Source organism: Aplidium turbinatum, chromosome 4 (assembly GCF_918807975.1).
Source record: "Aplidium turbinatum chromosome 4, kaAplTurb1.1, whole genome shotgun sequence".
NCBI lineage: Eukaryota > Metazoa > Chordata > Ascidiacea > Aplousobranchia > Polyclinidae > Aplidium > Aplidium turbinatum.
In genome coordinates, this window is record NC_137475.1 from 39178160 (window position 1) to 39201630 (window position 23471).

The window sequence follows — 23471 nt, forward strand, 5'->3', positions numbered from 1 at the left end:
TATTGATATTCTTACGTATTTCTGTTTGAATTCTATTAGATTCTATTTGAATAAAAACCTAATGATCTCAGCTAGAGTGAAACAGCCTGTTAAGATTTTCAGTAAATAGTAACTGTATTTGATGATATTCTTACAAAATAGGCACCTAATTTCTTCTCCATGAAGCTCTATCACATGGGATAACACACTTTTTAGACGATGAGCCAAATTGTTATTATTTTTCTACTTTGAGACCCGCTGGTCTGATGAAATTGTAAAATTGCAGCTAATCTTTCAGCTGTGGTAGCCATGTTTGAATTGATTCACTGCTCGCGACATTTTAAGAACAATTTGGCAAGTTGTTTTCAAGGAAAACGGACCAGATCTAAAAGGTGTTTGAAATTTCTTTAATTTCATGGTGTGGGAATTTTGGTATAAATTTTTCTTCTTCCTCAATGGCCAACTTTGTGCACTTTTCTTGTCTGACCACTTCCATAGCTTCACGTTTGTAGGCTCCCCACCCTCTTTTGGAACAGAAGTGTGCTCAGAGATATTAGAATATTTTGAGTAAAGTACGTTAAGATTAGGCAACAGACATGATTACTTTCCCGTTTGCAAGGTAGTCTACACAAATCGTTACTAACAGCTTATATATGCTGATTTTAAATTTAGCTTTTTGAGAAGATGAAATAGTAAGCTTTGTTGTAGTAGAAGATTTTTTGTAGTGCTTTAAGGTTTTCTGTGAAACGACAAGTGTACTTACACGGTTTTTGTGATTTGGTAACCCTAATTGGCCAACAGCTTACCTATTATGCTACACTCTATCATGGCCATGCGGCTCTATTTCTTGCGTCTTTTCTACCTAGGTCACTTTATACTTACAGCCTGTTCAGCTGAAAAGAATAAGCCATGTAAAGTTTTATTATGTTGGAACAAGCTGAGTTTTGTTTGAACTTCGCATTCTTCTAGGATATAAATAAAGAATACGTGAACGAGCAGAAGAAAATAAAGTTCATCACACACAAACTTTTGTATAAACATAAATTGAATTTTACTGGGACAAATAAAAGATAACGAAAAAACTGCGGTAATAATTTGTGTTTCATATATATTCCAATTCGGATTCATCAGTAATGAATGAATATTTCACGTTGTCCAATTTTTCCTGATTCTTTTTGCAATTTTAACAAGTCTACGTCATAATAGATTCCATGACATATTATTCATAGCCTTACACAAGGCAAAATTTATTAGAAACTAACTTTCAAAAATTCCACTTCTTTATTTACGCTATTACTCACTAAATAAATTAAAAAGAACACATACCCTTCCAGACAAGAATTCGTCAATGTGATTTAACTACACTTGACTGATTCTTGATCAACTAATCTTAAGTAGCTTTATAGTCACATTTGTTCAGGGTGTGGGAATTTTTATTTTTGGTCTCAATATCAGCCAATTTACTATTATCCGCCAACGCTTCTTCATGCACATGCAAAGTATCAAAAAAAAAAATCTGGTAGATTTTTCAGATTGTGTAACTTGTTTTAAAGGTCAAGTCTCATCTGTACCGTGATTGAACTTTTCTATGTTAAAGGGGACCTGAAATGAAAATTGAAAATTTTTTTGTTGATTCTTTGGTGTTTGAGTAATATCTTTTTCGAAATTTTTTTTTGACAAACGTTTTTGTTTGGCAAATATAACGAAAAGAAAATCAGCCACCGGATGGCGCTATGTGTCGTATGACGTAGTTGGTTGTTCACTCAGTTGGTAGCTTCATACATTAACACTGGAAGCGTTGCACAAGTCGTAATCTTTAAAGATGTCTGAAATCAGAAAAGGATTTTTGTTTGAACCAAAAAGACAGCGCCTTGACAGAGATGACTGTGGTTCGGATTCGAGCTCCGACAGTGCCAGCTCCGACAGCAGTCGGATGGAGAATTTGAAATGGTGTAGGTGTGGAAATTGTGCCACCATGCCAACAATGATGGAAAATGAATGTTGCCAGGAGATTGACGCCGTGGTAGCCAAAACGGACATAGCCCGCCAATGCATAAACCAGGTCGGCAGCTTTGAAAAGATGTGCCTGGATACAGAAGTCTTAGAAACAATTATGGCTGCACTAAAGGATGTGGTCGGCGAGGATCTCCGAGATCCAATCTCAAACAGGTCAGTTTAGATAGTTGTAAAATATTATCCAAACTTAGCAGTTTTAGAACCCAAATGGTGAACTTTGTTCTTAAATATGTGAGTTACACATAGCCTATGGTAATGTAAAAAATCAAGAGATCAGAGTTAGCCTACCACTGTACATGCACCCTTGCCTGGGTTTCAAATCCTAAGGTTTCCATTCTTACCCTATGTTCTAAAGTTCTAGCCTAGGGCTTTTCTACATTGTGATTTACTGATAATGTTGCAATGAAAAAAAAATGATGATTTTACACTTCTCGGTAAATCACATTTTCTTTTACAGGTTGTACAGATATGTTGCTTATCGCAGCTTCAACTTCTGGATATATGAAAAATTGGGTTGAAAGAGACGTAAAGTAATTCCTGCCTGTGCAGTCCTTGCAATCCGCAACAGATTTCCTGAAGAAGATGGCCAGTACGAAGGATACAAAGAAGCCATTGATGACCACTTGCCTGATAATTTTTAATGAAAATGAAAGTTATCTTGCTGGTTATTGTATTATTAATAAAAATTCTTTTGTAAATACAGTTTCCACCTCTCCAGTGTTTTGCTTGGGACAGTATTTATATTCAAATTGTTAAAAGAAATTTCCAGCAACCTTTCGATTTTCATCACAACTTTGCTATTCCACGGCTAACTTTGTTATTAATTGTGCTCAATTCAAGTCAATGGAGATTCTAAATAATTGTAGCCTATATCTCTTAAAAACTTGCATCCGGCCCTCAGAGAAAAAAGTTTGGTGACCCCTGTCTTAACCCTTCCTAACTTTAGATGTGGTGCCCTGTAGCTCTGCCCGTAGATCACGCTGGTAATCGCTGGCCAGAAAATGGTCGCTGCACACACGGCAGTGCTTGTTGACTGGTGGGTTTTTGAGTTTCATCGCAGAGATCCATTTCTTAAGCTTGTCTTGATTGTTCATAGGTGAACGATGAAAGTGCACCCCTTTCACGTTTCTTCCGTTACTACAACCGGGAGCCATACAAAAAACATCTCAACGAGTAAAATTCAAGTATAAAATTGTTCTTTGTATTAAGTAGCCCACTTGTTTATAGTTTATTTGTATACAAATTAGTGGTTCTGAATTCTGCCTGAACAACCAAGTACGTCATCAAAGATTTTGACCAATCAGAATCCTTTAAATCAATATCCCTTTTATTAGATTTTTGGGCTAATGACAAACCCCAAAAAAATTTTATTGTTACAAATCGCTTTTTCTCATAAAGCTCTATGAATACAAAAGCTATATATTTTCGTTGCAGTGCCCCTTTAAGAGCCCTTCGAGCAAAATTTATATATATAGCAAAAATAGAGCTGATCTTCCAAGACGAAGACGTACAATAACCATCCAGCATGTAGTCTACATTATATGAACTGAAACAAATTTACGCAATCACTCTACCTAAGACTGTCACTCTATCCTATTGCTGGCGGACATTACACTTTCTTGTGTGTACCACAAGCGGCCGACTATGTTTGATCATTCATAACGGCCACACGATGTTGGTAAAGAGCAGTGAACTGAATACGTGAATACATAACATGCATAACAATACATACGTGAACTGAATTGAGAAAGTAAATTTATCCAGACCCTTTGTTGGTAGGTGATAAGACAGTGCAGTACAAGTCTACGCACACTGTTCAAGACTTTAAGACCCTATTGTTTAGTTGCAGTTCTGTAGCCTACGGTTTGATACAACGTAGCGAAAGATCACTTGTGGTCAAAAAATTTAGTCGAAAAAATTTTCAAACTATTCCCGTTATAGTATTATTTTAACTTTAAGAAAAAAGTAAGTATGCTATCTTCACAATGTAGATATTGACGACTTGTTTTAGCCAGACGCTGCGAGTTTCCTGTGGTAATAGCGAATTCCACTTCAGTTCGCTATGGTACCGCTGCTCGCTGTGTTACCACCGTACTACTGTTTGCTGTGTTACCTCAGCGAAATTGCAGCATCAGGTTAAAACAGGTCGTTATCTCGTTAATATCTACATTGTGAAGTAAGCAACGGCCATGCTGCTAAAAGCGAAACTCAATCTATTGCATAAGTAAGCTATCATAAAGAAATAATTGAAACCAAAATAATAGGCTATAATAAAATATTAAGAAAATCACGAGATCAACAGCCGAAGGTTTTCCGTACAGCAGTGTTTCTTGGCCAGAAACAACCAACAACTGCATTTGAAAATTTTTTAATAACTGTAAAATAATATTAAAAACTTTTATACATATAACATCTAAGCCAATCCCTAACAACTTTATTCATTTATTTAAATTCTGTATATTTAGCATAAAGCTTCGGTGGAGAGTTTGTCTTGTTGTACCATGAACACATAAAGCCGTTTAAACAGTCTATGTTGAATCTGGGTATGTTAGTCGGCTTTGTAAATTTAATATCTCAATAATTTTTTAATATTATTTTCGGTTATTGTTGTTTAATTTGAATATGGACTAGTTGATTTTTGTTCTGACGAGTCACAATGCTTCGCTGAAAACGTTTGGATTTTTTCTGTTACTGATTTTGTTCGTGTTTGGATCTTTTATTCAACATTTTATTTCACTGTACTGCCAATCATGTGTTAATGGCATAGAAATCTTTTATTTTTAACACTGTTAAATAATCATCCTTACGATGCACAAAACCGAGCAGAAAACACACGGGAAACTTCTTTATATTAAATTTTTGTTGACTGTCGGTTTTTCGGCTCGCCACTATAGGCTACTCGCGATCTTCAAGTGTTTTGCCTTTTGAAAGAAACAGAAACAAACTTAGAAAATGATTTAATTCTTGTTTTTAAGCATCACTTTGAGAATAGCTGTAACATAAAACAAAAATATTTTTATATATTTATCAAGTAGGCTAAGTTACCGTACTGTAAATTAAACCTTGATTTGAAACCAGTTGCGAGACCACATACCTCCATTCATTGCACAAGAACTAGATACTGTTGAGTACAATGCATAAATGTTTGTGAAAGGTTTTGTCGCTAGTTCAGCCTATACAAACATGTTGGTGAAAAGAAAAGAATTTATGTTTAAACAGGCAGTAACTACTTTTATGTCACTGTCAGGCCAAGTTTGTTATGAGTGGATCAGTGTTCTGCTGAGACTGTGACAGAATTACCTCCGCATAAAAAGCTTTGAGTTCCTTTAAAAACGAGACCTTTAAAGCCCGTTGTAGGGTGATGATATTTAAGCTACACTAGGCAATTTATTACAGTTACGTATTGAACCATTTCATCCAACGTTAAGCAGATATGCTTAAATCGAATTGCATTGTTTGGAGTAACATAGAGGCCCTGGCAAGGACCCAGTATCAGACTTATATCAAAACAGGCTTCGACGTTTTGTTTTACAGTATTAACAAAAGATCTAGCTTAGATTTCGAAATCCTTGCCAAAGTTGAAGATAATAATTAATTTATTGCTTAATATTCAGCTTTAAAGCTATAGTTGGATACGCTACATAGACAATAAGCTAGCGTATATCTTGGACTGCATGTAAATACTTGCGAACCATTGTCAGTTAACTTGATTTTGAAGCTGATTGTTCACCTTTCCTTTGAAACTTTTGCGTTCTAACCGTAGGCATGTGTTCTGAAAGTGAAGATTTAGATTTTACGTCAAGTTCTCATATTCGCAAGGCAATACGACGTGCCGAAAGTGATTATGGATTTTACATTTCAAACGAAAATTCAATAGCAAGCATTAAAAACAGAACTATAACAAGACCAAGTGTAAGTGAACAGAATCACTCAAAACTTGTTCGAATTGCAAGCCATGGTTACATTGATGGAGTAAAATCTGCTTCTTGTATCACCAATAAAGAAATTGTGTCGTCTGTCCGTCGTAGCAGACGATGGTCTGGGAGAGAATCCAATGCTTACAGGCAGAAGTATGTTGTCGCCCCGGTGAACAATCTTAATCTGGAGCCTGGTGTTATTCCTCAGAGCAAAGATAGTTCACGACTACGGAGTAACGAAGAAACCGCTTACCATAAAACAGTATGTGACATATTATCGGATAGAGGAACCAAAAGTAGCTACGGGCACGTCTTTAAAATGTTGTCTCGTGGACCAAAAGCTTCAAAATTTAGACTTAGTAATCGAAGGACAAACTGTGCTGATGAAGAAAACTGTAATGCATATTTGCCTGCCGTACCTACGTTTGTACCCAGACGAACCTCACGTACAGAAAGTTCTCGGTTTCTCAACACTGGTAGATACGACTGGGCCATCCGTTATTCTTCAGAAAGTCCTTCAAATGAAAAAGAAACTAATCAAATAATTGGGCATCCGTCTCCACGAACTTTTACTAGACCTTTTCAATCACATCACTCTAAGCCGGTAAATCTATCTCAAGTTTGCGAAGTTATATCTGACTCACTCAATCAAAAAGAAATTAAAAGGTCAGACAAGTTCTGTAAAAAAATTCTGAAACAGCAAGCCATGCAAGGGATAGAAACCTGCTATAATAAGAAACAATCCGATCGAATTGGTCAACCAAAGGTTGTCGTTGTTCATTTACCAAATCCAAATATCCCTCAAGACAACTTGATTGAAGATGCAGCAACACTGCCACGGCTCTCAATGAGGTAAGCTATTAGACTAGCCTACTTGTTTTTTAATATATCAAATTTAGTTACAAGTTTACTAAAAAGCTGTTTAAGGTGAAACAGGCTGTTAACGTTTTTAATCACTAGTAACTAATTTTGATGTAATTTGCTTTGCTTGGCTTTACGCTTGGCATTGAGCACTCTTTGTAGTATTATTAGCATTTATTGCTTTTCAATATAAATATGTGCTTTAGCCTATAGAAGGTTACAAAAATTTACTTGTTCCAATTGGTCAAGCAGATAAGTAAAATATAATTGTGTAAAAACAAATAGGCCCACTTCAGTTCGAAAAAAAATGCAAAAAAAATTGCAAAAGCTTGTTTTTTAAGTTTTTATTTTCTACTTAAAATGTTCTCATAAATCTTTGCATATATTTTGGTCCAGACGAATTGATGTAGCCTACTATATTTTGTTGTGCAGAAGCGGAAACAAGTCCGCGTCCGGTTCATTACTCTCTGATGTTGAGCAAATGGAACTAGATAAAGAAAAAAACATCAAACCGACATACTTCACCAACTCCATGTGCAAGATTAATTCAAGACCATTTCTACTAAAGCACCAGTTTTCACACACTGGCAAATCTTGACTTCAAGCAATAACTTAGGCCTACTGGAAAACCAGAAATAAAAAAAACTCTATTCCTAATTCTTATACCATTATTTTTTTCTGCGGGCTTGTTGAAGGATAAAATTACACCGAATATTGGCGAAAACATCAATACATGGGAAAATATCATTCTGAAGGATAAATTTGATCCAGCAACGAATACCACGTGATTTTCTAAGAACTACGTTGAATAACCAAGTATAAAGAATGCCCAACTCATACCACTAAATAAAACCTATTGTGCTGCAATGTTGAAACGTTTTTAATATGGTCTTTACGCCACGAAACTAACCGTAAATGGAATAAGCCTATATAGAAAGATATCCTGCTCTTGTGATTGTGTGTCGAGGTGACTGTGACTACCTATTCCCAGGATCTATTGTCAACACCCAAACCACGCAATCAGTGTTTAGGCAGCTTAGTTGTGAATAGATTCCATTGACAAAGTTTCTTTGTATTATAAATGTCCGAAGCGATGAATGGACATTTAGGTGAAATGATCGGAAAAACTTTTCTTCTGTTATAAGATTACGTTGCTTTTTTAACCGAATCTTAGAGCATTATAATAAAAAGGCTACATTTGTACCATTGTTAAAATTCCCAAAACGGTAATCTTTGAATGCAGATCCACTAAGTAGCCTATGTATATTTTACATAGGTTTCCTGTTTTAGTTAATAGTAACACCAACATGTGATTGATTGAGATGAAGCTAACTTAGCAAACCACTTGTGATTAAATGTATTGCAAGTCGACTTTGTTGGACAACGTGAATACACTTGATATAGGCTCTATTCCAACATTTTAGATAAGCTAAACACAACACTGTTAAATTATATTATTCTGCAGTCATGTTGCGAACAAACGGTTCGATTACAAACAATATCTTTGGAATGAAGAAGCTTCTTTAAATTTTACATTTGTTAGTTTCGCCTACTCGTATAGGCTGTGACTACATGTAGCCTGTGCCAGATCGGGTTGTTGAAGCTTCGAACCACTTATAATTTTTCACAGACCCAGTCGTCGAGTATAACAGTGTGAAATTTCGGTTTGTTACTGAAGTGTTTGTTTATGAATTAGTTCATCCGATAACTACCAGTGAATTGAGAGCTGCCCATAGTACGTACGTTTAGAGGAGCTATCGTTGTTTGATATCGCCGTTTCTTTGTTTACGAAACCAATTATCCATTGGACAAAACTGCAGTTAGCACAACTGGCGTTTTTTTTTTAACAAGAAATTCGAAGAAACTTGGTGGTTTTTCAAATTATAACAAAGGACGCTTTTAAGTGTTTGGTAGTGTGACGGACAACATCATATTGTTGCAAAAGTGGTTCGATTACTCTTCAGGCACAGGAATGACGAAGTCACCAGAAGTGTCTCAAAATACAATCAAGAGCTTCGAGTACTTTCGGTAACAAAACATTTACCCTCGCGCAATGATTCAAGTTGATGAAAACAGGTTCTGAAGCGTTTTTGTGACCTACGAGTTCTGGAGAAAGGGGCAAGTTGAATGGACACAGCGTTAACCACATAGCCTACTGGCTATTTTTCTTCAGTGAAGCCTATATGCCACATTTTAACACAGTTCGGTGGTCCGATGGCAAAGCGGATGTGGCACGTTGGTCGTAGTTTGGTAACCTCTGGCATAAACGAAAAGAATATTTTCATACTATTGCTGCACTTCAAGATGCCTAATTCCTCATATCGGAGAGTGTGCTTTAATTCTATTGATCAGAATTAATAAAAGTTGTTCAAAATTTAATTCCTGCAGCCTGCAGGCCGGGATTTAGGGGGGGGGGGCAGAGGGTGCAGTTTCCCCGGGCCCCCTTTTGAAGGGCCCCCCTACGTGAAAAAATGTGATTTTGTGTTATTATTTTCTCCCAACCTTTGAAGTTTCTGCAAAATGCCTCCTTTTTCTTTCGAGGTTAATTTTTATTCACAAGGTGGTGACTGAGCTTGGCGTAACGTAAAGGCATTGGCGGTGTGGGTGACTTTCAAGTTACCTTGTAAAGTTTTTCGCGACTTAGGCGCGAAAAAATTTTTGCACGGGAGCCCCCCGATCTAATAGTGCCCCAGGCCCCCATCAGCTAAACCCGGCCCTGCCTGTAGGTGCAATCAAACCCTCAAATCTCGTTCGAACCCTCAACTACCACAACGTTCGAACCCTCAAACCCTCAACTACCACAAATAGTCAGCAAAGTAGCCAATAAGATTTGACATGTTTTGTATTGACGACAACAGTCAATTTGCTCATACAGAGCCATACCTCATCTCACACCGATGCTGTATCATAATTACTTCAACACGAACTAACAAATAAATTTGTGATGAACGCAAGAATAAACTGGAAAGCAAAATGAGAGGATATTATTTTTTAAATCTAGATCTACATGCAAAGCTCGGTTGCAATGTTAAATCTTAGCTCCATTGAGGTGTGACAAAAACCTTATTGAACATACATAAACGCAAACTGTGGTTCTTTTCGTCGAATTAAACCTTTGGTTACAAGTTAAATAGATGATCAATTTCTAACGGACTACATCATTTCATAGTATTTCTTTAAATCGTTTGCTTATTCTCTCAAAAGATTCATAAGCATCCTCTTGTATTCCCCAGAACAATCATCGGATATGGCTTGCCACAAGCTTGTCCCAAACATCTCTTCATATCTGTCTTTTATGTTTCCCAAATCAATCTGGAATTAAGACAATTTGGCAATGTTACATTTTAGCAACACCATGCTGTCCAGAGAAGACCTAAGGAAATGGAAGTATTGTTCTTATGCGGTATCAATCTTAACTTACAAAAAATGTTTCTTAACTGTCGAAGTTTTTTTTTTCACACACTTGGACCATGAAACTACAGTAGGCTCTCCTTAAAGTTCCACTACCCAAAACGTGAAGCTGTTCTTTCTAAGAATAAGTTGACTAAAACAAAATTTGATTTTTGTTGTAACCATCAGAAGGATTGTATATGATCTACCAGTTATAAAGATGGGAGCGAGCATTTCGATTTCCGTCAATCGACTTCTGGAGTGTGTTAGATTTTGTCGTTATCCTATATATATTGTAGCCTAAAGCTGCCTGCACGAGCATCTGAGTGCGCGCTGCAAATTCTTTTTGTCACATATTCTGGCTTACCCCGGGAAGTTGAAGATGTATTATGTGGACAGAAAGACAAGGAAGCCAATGGTTTGGTTTGGTTTTTGAATCTTTATGCTTGACTGACAAAGCCTTGATAGGTTATTTCTGGTAGTTTCGCATACTTGTAAAGGCTTTTTGGCGCAGGGCCGGTTACCGAAATTGACAATCGGAAAATTGAAGTTTCCGATTGTTAAAGTCTTGTCGGCAGGGAACTATTTCATCCATTAGGTGCCGCTGAATAGAGAGCTGCAGCCCTGAAATGCGTTGCTCAAGCGCACACCCCGAGAGTCGAACTAGCGCCTCTTAATCTTGAAGGTTCTTCGCCCACGAAGTCACGCGCTAACCAACTTTGTGTCCATCTTCAGGCATGCCTTGAGGTGTCTTCCCACATACACAGTCACATGCTCGAGCGGTTTCGACCCATCACCCTTTCGAATGTCGAACCAGGGCTGTGACCACTCGGCTATGTAGCCGTTGTAATATTCAGATGACACAGCACATGGCCACCTGGAGATGCGGCCTGATTTGTCACATTTTGCAGATTTTGATTACAGCTACTGCTAGTGCTTAACTGACATTTTTTGAGATGTTTTTACTTTTTGCGGTTTCCTAATGACAAAAAACTTTTTTGTTGCCTTGGGAAAGCAGTAGCAAATGAGAAAAAGTAAGTTGAAAAACGCAAAATCAGACTGTTATTGAAAATTAACAGTCTGACTAAAATCTACAAAATCAAATTTTCTTTGTTTTTCAACATGTGAGGATGTTGAAACCTATTGTGTCATCTGGGAAAAAGAATAAAGAAAGCGTAAAAATCTAATTTTAAGAAAAATTTAGTTAAACGTTCGCCCAAAGTTAGAAAAACCTGGAAATTTTTTCAAAATGTGACAAATCAGGCCGTATCTTTAGGTGGCCATGCACAGCACAATAAAACTGATGCAACATATAGGATAGGCTATTTTGTTCATAGCCTACTGTGGACTATCAAGTCTGTCAAACTGAGATGAAAACACGTTTGGTGGCAGTAAAACTAAAGCAGGGGTTATTTTTGTGCTATCACAAACAAAACAATAGGACAAGTAAAATTAGTTAACTCACACACGCTTAACCTCACCTCAGACCTTCCCACCACGTGTCTAATAAGGGCGTCGTCATCAGTACCACATCCCTGCAGAGCATCATTTAGTTTTTGAGCGTAGTACCCGAAGTGATCTTTTGTGATGTAGACAATGGCCTTGTAGGCATCGTGGAGGTTTCCCGAGGTTTCACTGTCTATCGCATCTTCGAATGAGTTTCCAGCAATCTAAAAAAGATATCAGCTTTTGTAAGCCTAAACATTTCTTACACAATTTGTCTCCCAGCATCTAACATCAACACAGCCTGGAGAGAATAACAAATTTTCATAGTTAATAGCAAAATGCACAAAAATTACAATATTGTAGTGTAGACCCCCTACTTATTCAGCTGACTCATTTCAAAGAAAAGTATTTAAAATTGTAAATTTTATAATAAACGTTTATTCACTTAGGCTACTATAGAGCGTCGTTTCTCCACACACTTTAGAAACTTATCTTTTATATCATGAAAGGAAAAAAATGTCTTACTCCTTCATATTTTTCGAAGATCAGCCTTAGTTGTAAGTAGCTTCTTGTTGCCAGAACTTTAGTAAATTCATCCTCGTCCGTTCCGAACCAGCGATTTTCTCCCGCCTATAACAAATTGAGGAATAGCTTTTTTTTCAGGCTTGTGATTGACAACTTAAATTAATTGAATGAGAAAGCAAGGAAACCAATCATTACATGCACCTTCAGGCGTGTCTGCAAGTGTCTTGCCAAAGACACAGTCGTATGCTATTGAGCGGTGTCGAACCGGCGGCCTTTCGAATATCGTACCAGAGCGCTCGGCAACCCAGCCCACGCATTGCGAAGGTGATATTGCTTGAACCATCTCTTTTATAAGATGGAATAAAATCTTGCAAAACAACAGAAAATTAAGTTACAAATACATCTTGAATCTTAGGTGTCTTACATCAAAAATTGCTTGAGCATCAGCTTCTGCTTGATCTTCATCAACTTCAAACAGTTCATCCCTTTCAGACAGCACCATCATCATCAAGACATTCTTGAAATCTCCGGATGTTTCGTCACGCAGATCATCTGCCAAACTCCTTTCAAACAGTTCTGCATATGCAGCCTGGAAATGTTGACCATGAACTTAACTTATTGCTTGCCACACGTGCCATTGATAAATAATTCACTTCACAGCAACTGCTGGTTCAAAATAATTGACCATCTTCCTGCTTTAAAAGTTTTGTATGTGGTAGTTAATCTAAATTAGGGTGCCCAAATTTTTGTAGCTCACATGCCGCATTTCGCTTTTTGCGAGTCTTGACGGCCGCTTTAAAATTTTCGCTTATTATTTCCTTGAAATTTGGCCTAAACTAGATTGTATATTTGAGAACCCAGACAGGGTCCGCAGATATTGTTCTCTCAGGCAGCACTTTGGACACCGCTGATCTAGACAAGTCATGGGGAGTATCAAGGTTGTTTTGTTTCCTAGCACCCACTCTAAAAAAATGCTGGGAGGAGTTGAATGTAATTTTTTTTTTTTGAGAAAAAAACTGACAATGTAAACCAAAGAGCCACATGAAAAAACCACTCACTGACTTCAATACCATTCGTCATAGCATATGACTATGGAACTGTGTTCCGAAAGCTCGTGTAATTCGATATTGCCACAACTAACTCGCAGCATCAGGCTTAAACAGATCGTTAGAATCTACACTGTGAAGTAAGCAACGATCATGCTGCTAAAAGCGAAACTCAATCAATTGCAAAGCTGACAATATTGCATCACTTTCAAGCAAAAAATATCGTTTTTGCAACTTTGGGAAAACTAGGCCATGTGATCAAGTGGTCCTCTCTTCAAACTCGCCGCACTGCATGCAGGATATTTGTCGTAAGGCCAGGCTGGGTAAAACATGAAGCTTGTTTCCCACAAACAACGTGTCAAGAAATGTTCATTGTGAGTTTTGTGTGAAAGAGGTAGTTCAAGCAATTAATCCATGGTCCGCTTGCTCGAAAAAGTTCTGATCCTTCATTTGGCTGCTTAATGTGATCACAAGTAACAGAAATACTATTACTGTATTGTAACATTGCGTTTTAGAAAAAAACTGCTGATTTTGCTTCTTACCCTGATCATGTTGATTTTTTCATTGGAGCGTGTACATAGGATTTCAATCAAGACTTCATCATTGGTACCTGGTCCTCGCATGGCTTGTCGTAGTTGCTTTGCGTCAAAGATTATTGGAGGCTGTTGGAGAAACCAAATTACAAAACCCCTGTATGTTTGCTTAGTTTATCTTTTTACGGTCTTAAAAAGCAACGCAGAGTTATGATATACAAAAAGTTAATGATTAGGTGAGCGGCTACATGTACAGTACTTTCCCATTGGGCTATCGCAAGTTTCCTACAAACGGAATAGATGTTATCAGCAAAGCAATGTGCGCTTTCTCATTGTACAACACTTTCATATTTGCTTAAATTGTGTTTTCTATAATACTTACATCCATAACAGCCATAACGGTGTTTTCCAAATCCCCATGTAATTCGCTCTTCAGCTTATCAACAAGATTGTCTCCATAAGTTTCTTCGTATCGTTCCTTTAAAATTTGGCGCTGTAGTGTTGAACTAAAAAAAAATGCGTAGAATACTTTAGCTCAACGGATATATATATCACATTGCATTTGCTTTAGAGTTCTTGAGTGAAATCGAATGTTTGGCTTCTGTTTTTAAGCATCGACTACGGATTTTTATAGTTGCAGCTCTATAAAATAAAAATACCCACTAGTAATCAGAAATTTTACTGATTTTCGACCTGGCAAGGCACAAAAGATGAATACAGCACCCTACATATAGCATGCAACCTTTCTTTTAACCGCGTCTTCTTTTTGCATTTCATTTGTGTCTCGTTGTCATGTAATCTTTTTGTTCGACTACAATAGTTTTTTTTAATGTTTAGACCACCTTGGCTACTCAACTAGAAGAAACATGCATCACATTTAGGCTACCATATTCAGTGAGGTAGATGGCAAAGGCGTAACTGACGAGAAACAGGGCGTTATAGCAGAAAGCATGGGGCATTTTAATCCGAAATATCACTGGCATGCCACTTTTAGCTGTGTTGTCCTTTGACCAAACGTGCAGTGACGTAAACGCCACTGACAGATGGGAAGTCCGTTGATCAGACACAATGCAAACAAAACGAAAATGATTTACACACCAGTCTGGAATACGAGGAACATTTTTTATTTTCATGGTGATCCTACTTCCTACAAAATATTTGATCACTAACAAAAACCGTTAAACTAATAGGTTTTTCATGCTTAATATATAACAAATTTTATTCCAATTTTCTTCTCGTTTACAAATTATTCCTTTACCATCTGTTTGACGCTTAACAATTGCAAAATATTGGCGCAGTTTGCATTTTTAATATTACTTTCTTGATTTTTAAAAGAAAACAGTTTCTCAAAATTGCAGGGGTAGGGTATTTATTTCAATTGCTACATAACATTTCCCAAATTTATTAACGACTTAACCAACTGCTAAATTGTGTATTCTAACCGGCGTGTGAGAATTCGAATGATTGGCCTTTCATTGGTTCCCAAGCCATCCATGGCTTCATTCAGTCTCGTGCAATCCTGATCCGGATCAAAGTCTTCGCATGCTGTTACTGTGGGCTGTAGTAGAAAGCATAGGATCGAATATGACCACCGGTCATTAAATTCTGTACTTAAACATTTTATAGCATTAAATGAACACCACAATATCAATAAGTTAGTTAAATAAGGCAAACTGGTCTTAAAATGTAATTAGAATAATCTATTTCAATTTTCACATCAGTTGACGTCAATAAAAAGTCTCCATATTTGACGATTTTCAGTCAACTGTCATAGTGCATTCGGGCTGTGCTCTGCAAGAGATCAAGCTTTCGGCGTAAAAGTTTGTTAAAATAAAAAAGTAAGAATAGCTTAAAAGCATCGTACTTTGTAAAATACCGAAACTAATCTCTAATGTACGATGTACCTTGTATTTGCTGGTACATCTCTGCGTCATGCTATGCAACAGATAAGCCTAATGTTTTTTTTTAGGTGTGGGAAAGGAAACTTTATTTTCGGACTGAGAAAGCTTGCTTGAGAGCTTAATTCTGGCCGTTTCGCATATTTGTAGAATCGTTAAACCACTGATGCAGGCCCGGTTATCGAGATTGGCAGAGTCTATAGTTTCCACTTGTCACAGTGTTGTTGTCCTTGAATTACGTCATCCATTAGGTACCGCTGAGTGAAAGGTTGTTCTTGAAATGCGTTGCTCAAATCACGTACGTAGCCTAATGTGCGTTTTATGTTCACAAATGTCTCGCTGTGTGCTGATGTGACAGAAGGATAGCGTTCAGTCAAGTCTTGTGCAAACAACAAAGATTGTCAACCGATATAGAAAAGTCATACTTAATGTTTAACAAATGACGGTATAAAAAGATATTTTCACCACGACTCAGGTTTTTTATCAAAAACGGCTTGAAAGAATTTTTTCTAATCAGGGCGTTGCCTTTAGGTGGGAATAATATTTATCTACTTCTCTCAATTTAATCGCTTTTAACTTCAAAATTTATGCTAGCCTTCCAAGACACCCCTTTAATCCAGTGAAGATTGTGACGAGGTTGAACCTGACCGGGTAACGATCTTATTGCGATCTGTAGGCTACCAGATAGTGGCTGTCTGTGTAACTTTTGAACGCAGACATAAATTACAGGATAAACAGCGCAGTGAAAACACGGAAAATGTGAATGCCATTGAGTGCCTCAAATTATCACTAAAAAAAAAATTATTTTTCTCTTGTGCAATTAAAAGTTTTTTTTTTAAATGCAATTTGCAAAAGAAGTCAACTGAGACAGGTAGCCGTAAATGTTCTTTGTATCACTCCAAAAAAACAGTTAGTGAACTAGGCCTATTTTGTAAATCTGTTACAATTGCTTTGTGATCTGATTAAAGTAATGATGACAATTTGTAAAATTGCTGAAATGCTTATCCGTTTTCCTAATCCTACTTTGCTTTTTAGTGTAGCCAGCGGCGTAGCTAGGGAATGTGCCCCCGGGGCGGATTCATATTTTGCCGCCCCTTCAAGAAAAAGCATGTGAAAATGAAATACCGTATTTTACGGACCATAAGGCGCACTTTAAATCCTTTTTTTTCCTCATAAATTGATCGTGCGCCTTATGGTCCGGTGCGCCTAATGTATGGATCAAGTGCGGTAGTGCTTTATTGCCTACACTCAAAACCAGTACCGATACTACTATTATATATGGTCTGGTGCGCCTTATGGTCCAGTGCGCCTTATGGTCCGTAAAATACGGTACGTTTTTTTATCAGATTATAATCAAAATCAAAAATCGTAGTCTGAAAGTGCCGCCCCCAGACGTGCCGCCCGGGGCGGTCCGCTCCCCCCTCCCCCCCTAGCTACGCCACTGAGTGTAGCCAAATGTTTATTCCATAAAATTCAAAACAAAAACTTGATTTTCAGACTGATTCACACCAACCTATTTTCTTCCCAACTAAGTTTATAGTGCAGGCCCTTAGGGGAATCTTTAGGCTAAACGTGTTACACGTTGTTTTTTTGCATATTTTTGCAGTTGATCAACCCAACTTTGATTTTAGTGGGTGCCGCAACTTTTTGGGTCACGTGATCACCCCCAAATCGGGGATTTCCCCAGAAATCACGTTTCAGCTCTTTTTACGTCATTTTTGTGCAATTACATATTTGATTTTTGTATATTTTAACTTAAAAAGCACATACAAATAAGTGAGACAAAATAAACACAAAATAATTTGATTGAAGACGTCATTGTGACGTCATCACATATATTTTTTTGCTTTTTTAACCTATTTTGGTCGTTTGCTGTTGATTTTAGTTGGAGTACCGGTTACTAAAACCATTTCACAATTCCTAAAAGTAGTTTCGTCATGATTGCATCTTTTATGACGTCATCATTACATTACTAAAACTAGACAACTTCAAATTCAGGAACCAAAGGTAAGTTTATTCCGAAAAAAGCGATCAAAGACTCTCATTATAAGTTTTGCAAATGCTTAAAATTTTACAATTGCAAGCAATAACAATAATTCCAGTACAGTATGACGCAATAACGACGTCATCAAGGGAATAACCAGAAGAGCAGCTACCAGGAATGAATTTCCCTTTTGGTCATGCCACTTTAAAATTTAAAATAATATGTAGGCCTAATTATGATCTACAAATCAAATTAATACACGACCCCAGATGATGCAATGTCAGAGTCTTAATAACACTGTTAATTCAAGATGAAAAAACTAGCGGTTTTCGATGTTAAATTCCTACCATACGTAATTTGATGTTAAAAAAATTCGTGTACGACAAGTTTCTTCAAGTTACAAGATAGAGTTTAGAAAGCCAAAAGCATTTCTTGAATGATCAGTGTGGATTGGAGATGAAACGTCAATGTGGATTGAAGATGAAACATCAGAGAGGATTGGATATTTTGTGGTCGAATTGCATGTTTCGTACTCGCATGAACAAAGACTTGTGCATTTTATGGATTTTTTCTTACAGGAACATCGAGAGCCACAAGTAGACTGAGAAAACGGAACAAGCTGATTTGCATCATTATGTTTCCAACCCCAAGCTAAAGGAGAAGGTAGTTGCTGAACATTTACGAGGCTTGATTTCCGTATTTCAGCTTGATGTATCGCTCTGCGTGTATGTTGCATCAGAGCAGCTGACGTTGGTGGCAGCTTTTCAATAGTGCAACCATTGATAAACATCATATAACGGCATTCGTCTACATCCGTGATAGTAGGACCATTGCCATAAAGAGCTATGACATACTTTTGTATGTCATTTATAGAACTAGGTGAGCTTGAGAAATTCAGAGAGTTAAATAAGCCACACATTGCGGTAAGATTAAGCATCCAACAATCCCAAGCCTTTTTTTTCAAAGACGAAACAGTACCACAGATTGTGATAGCATAAAACAAAGGTAAAGAAGCGCAAATCATCGGAGATTGAGGTAAAGATGAAACAATATCATGGATTGGAATGAAGCGAGTTTTTTCTCCAACTCCAAATTCAACCCATAGTTTACAGATTTCTAACTAATTGTCAAAACACGAAATTGCAATAATTACCACATTAGTATCTACTGTTTTGACTATGGCATCGGATTTTCCATGTTTCACATGGAGAAACATACGGGTGTCTGCCTCTTCGTGATCACATTGGGAAACCTCAGACAGTCCAATGTTTGATTGTTAAGAGCTGTATCAAACGATGTTACAACAATCGTAAACAAGTTTGGATCGACTGAAGTTATCACAGCTTGTTGAACCAGTTGATATAACGCAGTTTTGTTGCTGTCATTTCCCAAAAACTCAGACTAGTTGAGAGGAAGACGAGTATTACTTGTGACAGCCACGTAACATCCAGACCCTGTTTCTTGCAGAAGATAAGCCTCAAATAGCTACTGCCATCACAGAACATGCCAGCAGTGTGATGTCAGCCGATTATGAAGTAGTGAAAGAATCTGCCTCGAAAATCGATCACTACGTCCTTGATGGAGGGTTCTTGTTGCATCGAGTGCCATTGAAACTGGAGACAGTTATGGGTCTATTGCACAGTCGTATGCAGATTTTACCATTCGTCATTATCGCTTAGCAACGGTGGTCTTTGGTGGATATGGTGGTCCGTCTATCAAAGACAATACCCATCAAAGACGCGGCATGAACGTCCACCCGGTTGTTCACTTTACTGTAGACACCAAGTTCATTGGAAAGAAGGAGCAGTTCTTGCCTCGAGCTTCCAACAAGGAAGGATTAACTTCTGCTCAACTGAAGAATAGAAGCTGCAATCATCGGACCAGACATAATTATGCTCACAACTCCTCTTCATTCATGCATTCACCGGTTGTGATTCAACGTCAAGGATATTTGATATCGGGAAGAAGACGCTTTCAAGAAACTAGTGAAAAGTCAACCAATATAATCAAAGAATGTGCAAATTGCTTTATTCTCCCAAATCAGACAGACCACATCATCTTGGAAACAAAGCTATGACCGTTACATTTGGCAACGATGGCAGTAGTAACCTAGAAACACAGCGATACAATACATTGGTCAAGAAAATTAAAACAGCCAAATCCTTTGTTCACCCTGAACTTTTGCCACCTACATTATCCTATACCAAATTCCACTGCCTCAGAGTTTACTACCAGATTATGGTCAGGATGGGTAGGCTACTGAAGATGGTATGGATGCTCTAGACTGGGGATGGAAAGTAGACAATAATCAGATGGTTCCAATCATGACGGACATGAAAGCTGCCCCGGACAACCTACTGAAAATGATCACTGCATTTGCGAATCGTGTGCACCTCACTGTAGTTGCCGGAGATATGTGCTAGTGCTACCATACCATGCTGGATGTGGACCATGCCAAACTGGTTCATGTGTCCATACAGCAATCACATAATTACAGACGATGACATGGAGAGTGACAGCGATGAGCATTAGTAATACGTGATCCATTTGCTTTCTTTACGCTGATTATGTCAAGAGTCTACATGACCACATCGTATGAGCTTTTTATGCCTGCTCAGTTAACACAAATATATATAGAAATCCCTGTGATAGAAATTTACTGGGTTTTTTAATAAACAATACATTGTTATTGTACATTTTTAATTGTTTTGGCAGCCATCTTGGATTGCCATATTGAATTTATAGGCTATCAGATAATTTAACAATTCTGAGAATGGTCTCATTGACTTCACAGGGTATAAAAACCTAGATATAGACACCAAAACTACCTACACGTTTTGGTCATATGATAACCTAGTTATGGCCAATTTACTGTTATTTTAATGGTTTGGCGGCCATCTTGGTTTGCCATATTGAATTTATAGGCTATCAGATAATTCAACTATTCTGATAATAGTCTCATTGACTTCACAGGGTATAAAAACCTAGATATAGACACCAAAACTACATGTTTTGGTCATAGGATGACCGAGTTATGATCAATTTACTGCTATTTTAATGGTTTGGCGGCCATCTTGGATGGTCATATTGAATTTATAGGCTATCAGATAATTCAACAATTCTGAGAATAGTCTCATTGACTTCACAGGGTATAAAAACCTAGATATAGACACCAAAACTACATGTTTTGGTCATATGATGACTGAGTTATAGTCAATTTACTGTTTTGTTCAATGGTTTGGCGGCCATCTTGGAAGCTATCTTGAAAATAACCACTTTTCGGAAGTTGGATTCCTTAACATTTTGAATATGTTAGTATTGACACTCAATACTAATCAAATCAGTTGAAAAACCATTGGTAACTTATTGTAACCAAAAAGGTAACACCAACAACAAACAAGCGACTACAATAAGAAAAAAACAAGCAAAAAATTAATACATGACGTCACAATGACGTCATTAATAACATAATTTTGTGTCATTTTTATCTCGTGTATTTTGTAGTGGCAGTCAGTCCAAATGTAAAAAAATAACGTATCTAATTGCATAAAAATGCCGTGAAAAGAGCTCAAAATTGACTTTGGGAGAATCCCCGATTTGGGGGTGATCACGTGACCCAAAAAGTTGCGGCACCCACTAAAATTGAAGTTAGATTCATCAACTACAAAAAATGCAAAAAACAACGTGTAACACGTTTAGCCTAAAGATGCTCATTTTTGCCCCTAAGGGCCTGCACTATTAAAAAACACTACAATCTTTACTATTTTGGTAAAGAGGTGAGTTTCTTCAACCATAGACAGATAAAACCAAGCAACTACAATGGCTTTATCTGTCTACTGTATGACTGAAATCTTTGTTGTAGGCTAATTTAAACGGTCAATGATATAAAATATGCAGCACTACAAAACATATGTTATAACTTATAAAAATGCATTGCAATCTACAGTGACAGTAGACTACAATTTCTAAAAAAAAACATATCGTTGGTAGACTGGGTTTGTTCGACACAGCGTTCGTGTTGTAGGCTACGATGGCAGACCCACTCTTGCCGAAGGCTCATTTAAAGTTCATCTTAATATTCAACCATAGTGCAAAATTAAAAAGAAGTAGGCCTAGTCCGATTCAGTTAAATTATTTTTTTCGTTTTGGAATGCAACACTAAAAATAATGTTGAAATAAAGTGTGGACTCAAATGAAAAAGATAGCAAAACCACAAGACGTAGCCTACATGTGGTAGCGGTAGGCTATAGCTTTAGGCTACTTGAAGATTAGGCCTACGTGGAGATAGAAGTAAATTTAGCAAGGCCACCAAACCTAAACTATTGAAATCTTTGCAAAGTAATTTGTTTTGTACAATATGCAATAGATTTTGAGCTTGTAGGTTATAGCAAGAATACCGTTAAACACACACTACTTACTGTAGATTCCAGATTTCCCATACTTTACGTTCACGGTCTGTCGAAAAATTCAAAAGCAAATATGTCTGAAAATAACGACCACTTCTTTTAATTGAAAATGCTCAATAGACACACTAACGACTGTTTTACTTTTACTGACTATCATCCAAAAAAAATGTTTAACTCGTTAATGATTAAAAGACAAAGTACGTTACTAAGTAACTGACATAGCCTACTGCTCGTTGGACGAGAGGAAATTTTTATCACAAAACGTGGTTGAAATTAACAATTATGCTCCACCGATGCACAAACTCAAGAGTCTCAGTATAAAACTGACTCTACAATATCTTAAAGTTTAACTTTTGATTAAATATCATTTTTGTCAAGTACACGGCCGTGTGAGCACCAACTTTCCTCTCTGAAATCCACTTAGTGGGTCCCTGTGTTCAGTGATGGCCAAGGAATGGGATGACATGGAATGGAAAGCAGATTTTGAGATGAAAAATGGAAAGAAATGGAAGATAATCTTCCATCATGAACTTTTTAAAATCATATCAAACTACGCAAAAGTTGTAAAATAGATTGAGTAAAAATTTTCGTTTCATTATATTTCTTAGACTAAAATAATTCGATTTTTGTTCATAGCCTATTGTTACGGACAATTTTCACCAAATCAAACGTCATATAAAAACCGTTATGGTCTACTTAACCTAGCTGGCATCTTACGTCATGGAAATTGCTAGAAAATGTCCAAATATTGCACAATCGTTCGTAAGGCCTGATGAAACATTGCATCACCACCTTTCACACCTGTTTGAATTGCGTGACAATGTCTTTCATTATTGCGTCACAGTTACTGTCTACGTGAGTTTGAGATATCGCAAATTATTCTAGTCATTCGTAAAATGGTTGCTTGAAAGTTGGAGGCATATTTAACTGTTTGCTTAGTGCTTGTCAGCTGGACGAAAATTCCGTCTTTTATCTAAGTAATCTGTTCTGTAGTGACAAGTTTTAGTGGTGTACGGCGTTGCATTCCATTTTCGACAGCCAGGTGGCTAATTTTACAGAAATACAATTTTGAATAGACGTTTCAAAGGAGTGTTTCTTTTTCGGTCATTACATACAGACGAACGGATTCGGGAGTCTTATGTTACAATTTTCCCACGAAGAGATTATGGTTTACCGCTGTGACCATAAAAAATAAAAGACGTTGTTGTCAGTTGGAACTTAGAAAGCACAAAATAATAAAAGACGATGTTGTTGCTTGGTAGGCTACAGAAGCAAAGAAATAATTAAAGAAGATCTTGTTGGTTGATAGGCCTAGTCTACAGAAGCAAAAGAAAATTAAAGACATTTCTTCTCAGTTGGTGCAGAAGAACTTCAAGTTAAAAATTAAAGGCATTTCTTTGTTGGTTCTGAAGGAAAACAACTTTGACATTAATTGGCAAGAAAAAAGATTAAAGACAATCGATCTGTGCT

At 37.1% G+C, this 23471-nt stretch overlaps 2 protein-coding genes across 2 annotated transcripts; one reads left to right on the forward strand and one right to left on the reverse strand.

Annotated features, from left to right (window-relative positions):
* The first annotated feature begins 5613 nt into the window (after window positions 1-5613).
* On the forward strand, window positions 5614-8575 carry LOC145769382 (uncharacterized). Its single transcript, XM_082580999.1, has 2 exons — window positions 5614-6764; window positions 7206-8575. Exons 1-2 carry the CDS (start codon window positions 5761-5763, stop codon window positions 7369-7371), a joined length of 1170 nt encoding a protein of 389 aa, XP_082437125.1. The 5' UTR covers window positions 5614-5760; the 3' UTR covers window positions 7372-8575.
* Window positions 8576-9597: 1022 nt separating this feature from the next.
* On the reverse strand, window positions 9598-22169 carry LOC145768680 (annexin A13-like). The gene is made up of 8 exons (XM_082580242.1): window positions 22014-22169; window positions 15156-15271; window positions 14096-14219; window positions 13723-13842; window positions 12559-12723; window positions 12135-12239; window positions 11645-11833; window positions 9598-10085 (listed from the first exon to the last, which is right to left on the reverse strand). Exons 1-8 carry the CDS (start codon window positions 22032-22034, stop codon window positions 9963-9965), a joined length of 963 nt encoding a protein of 320 aa, XP_082436368.1. The 5' UTR covers window positions 22035-22169; the 3' UTR covers window positions 9598-9962.
* Between the last annotated feature and the right edge of the window lie 1302 nt (window positions 22170-23471).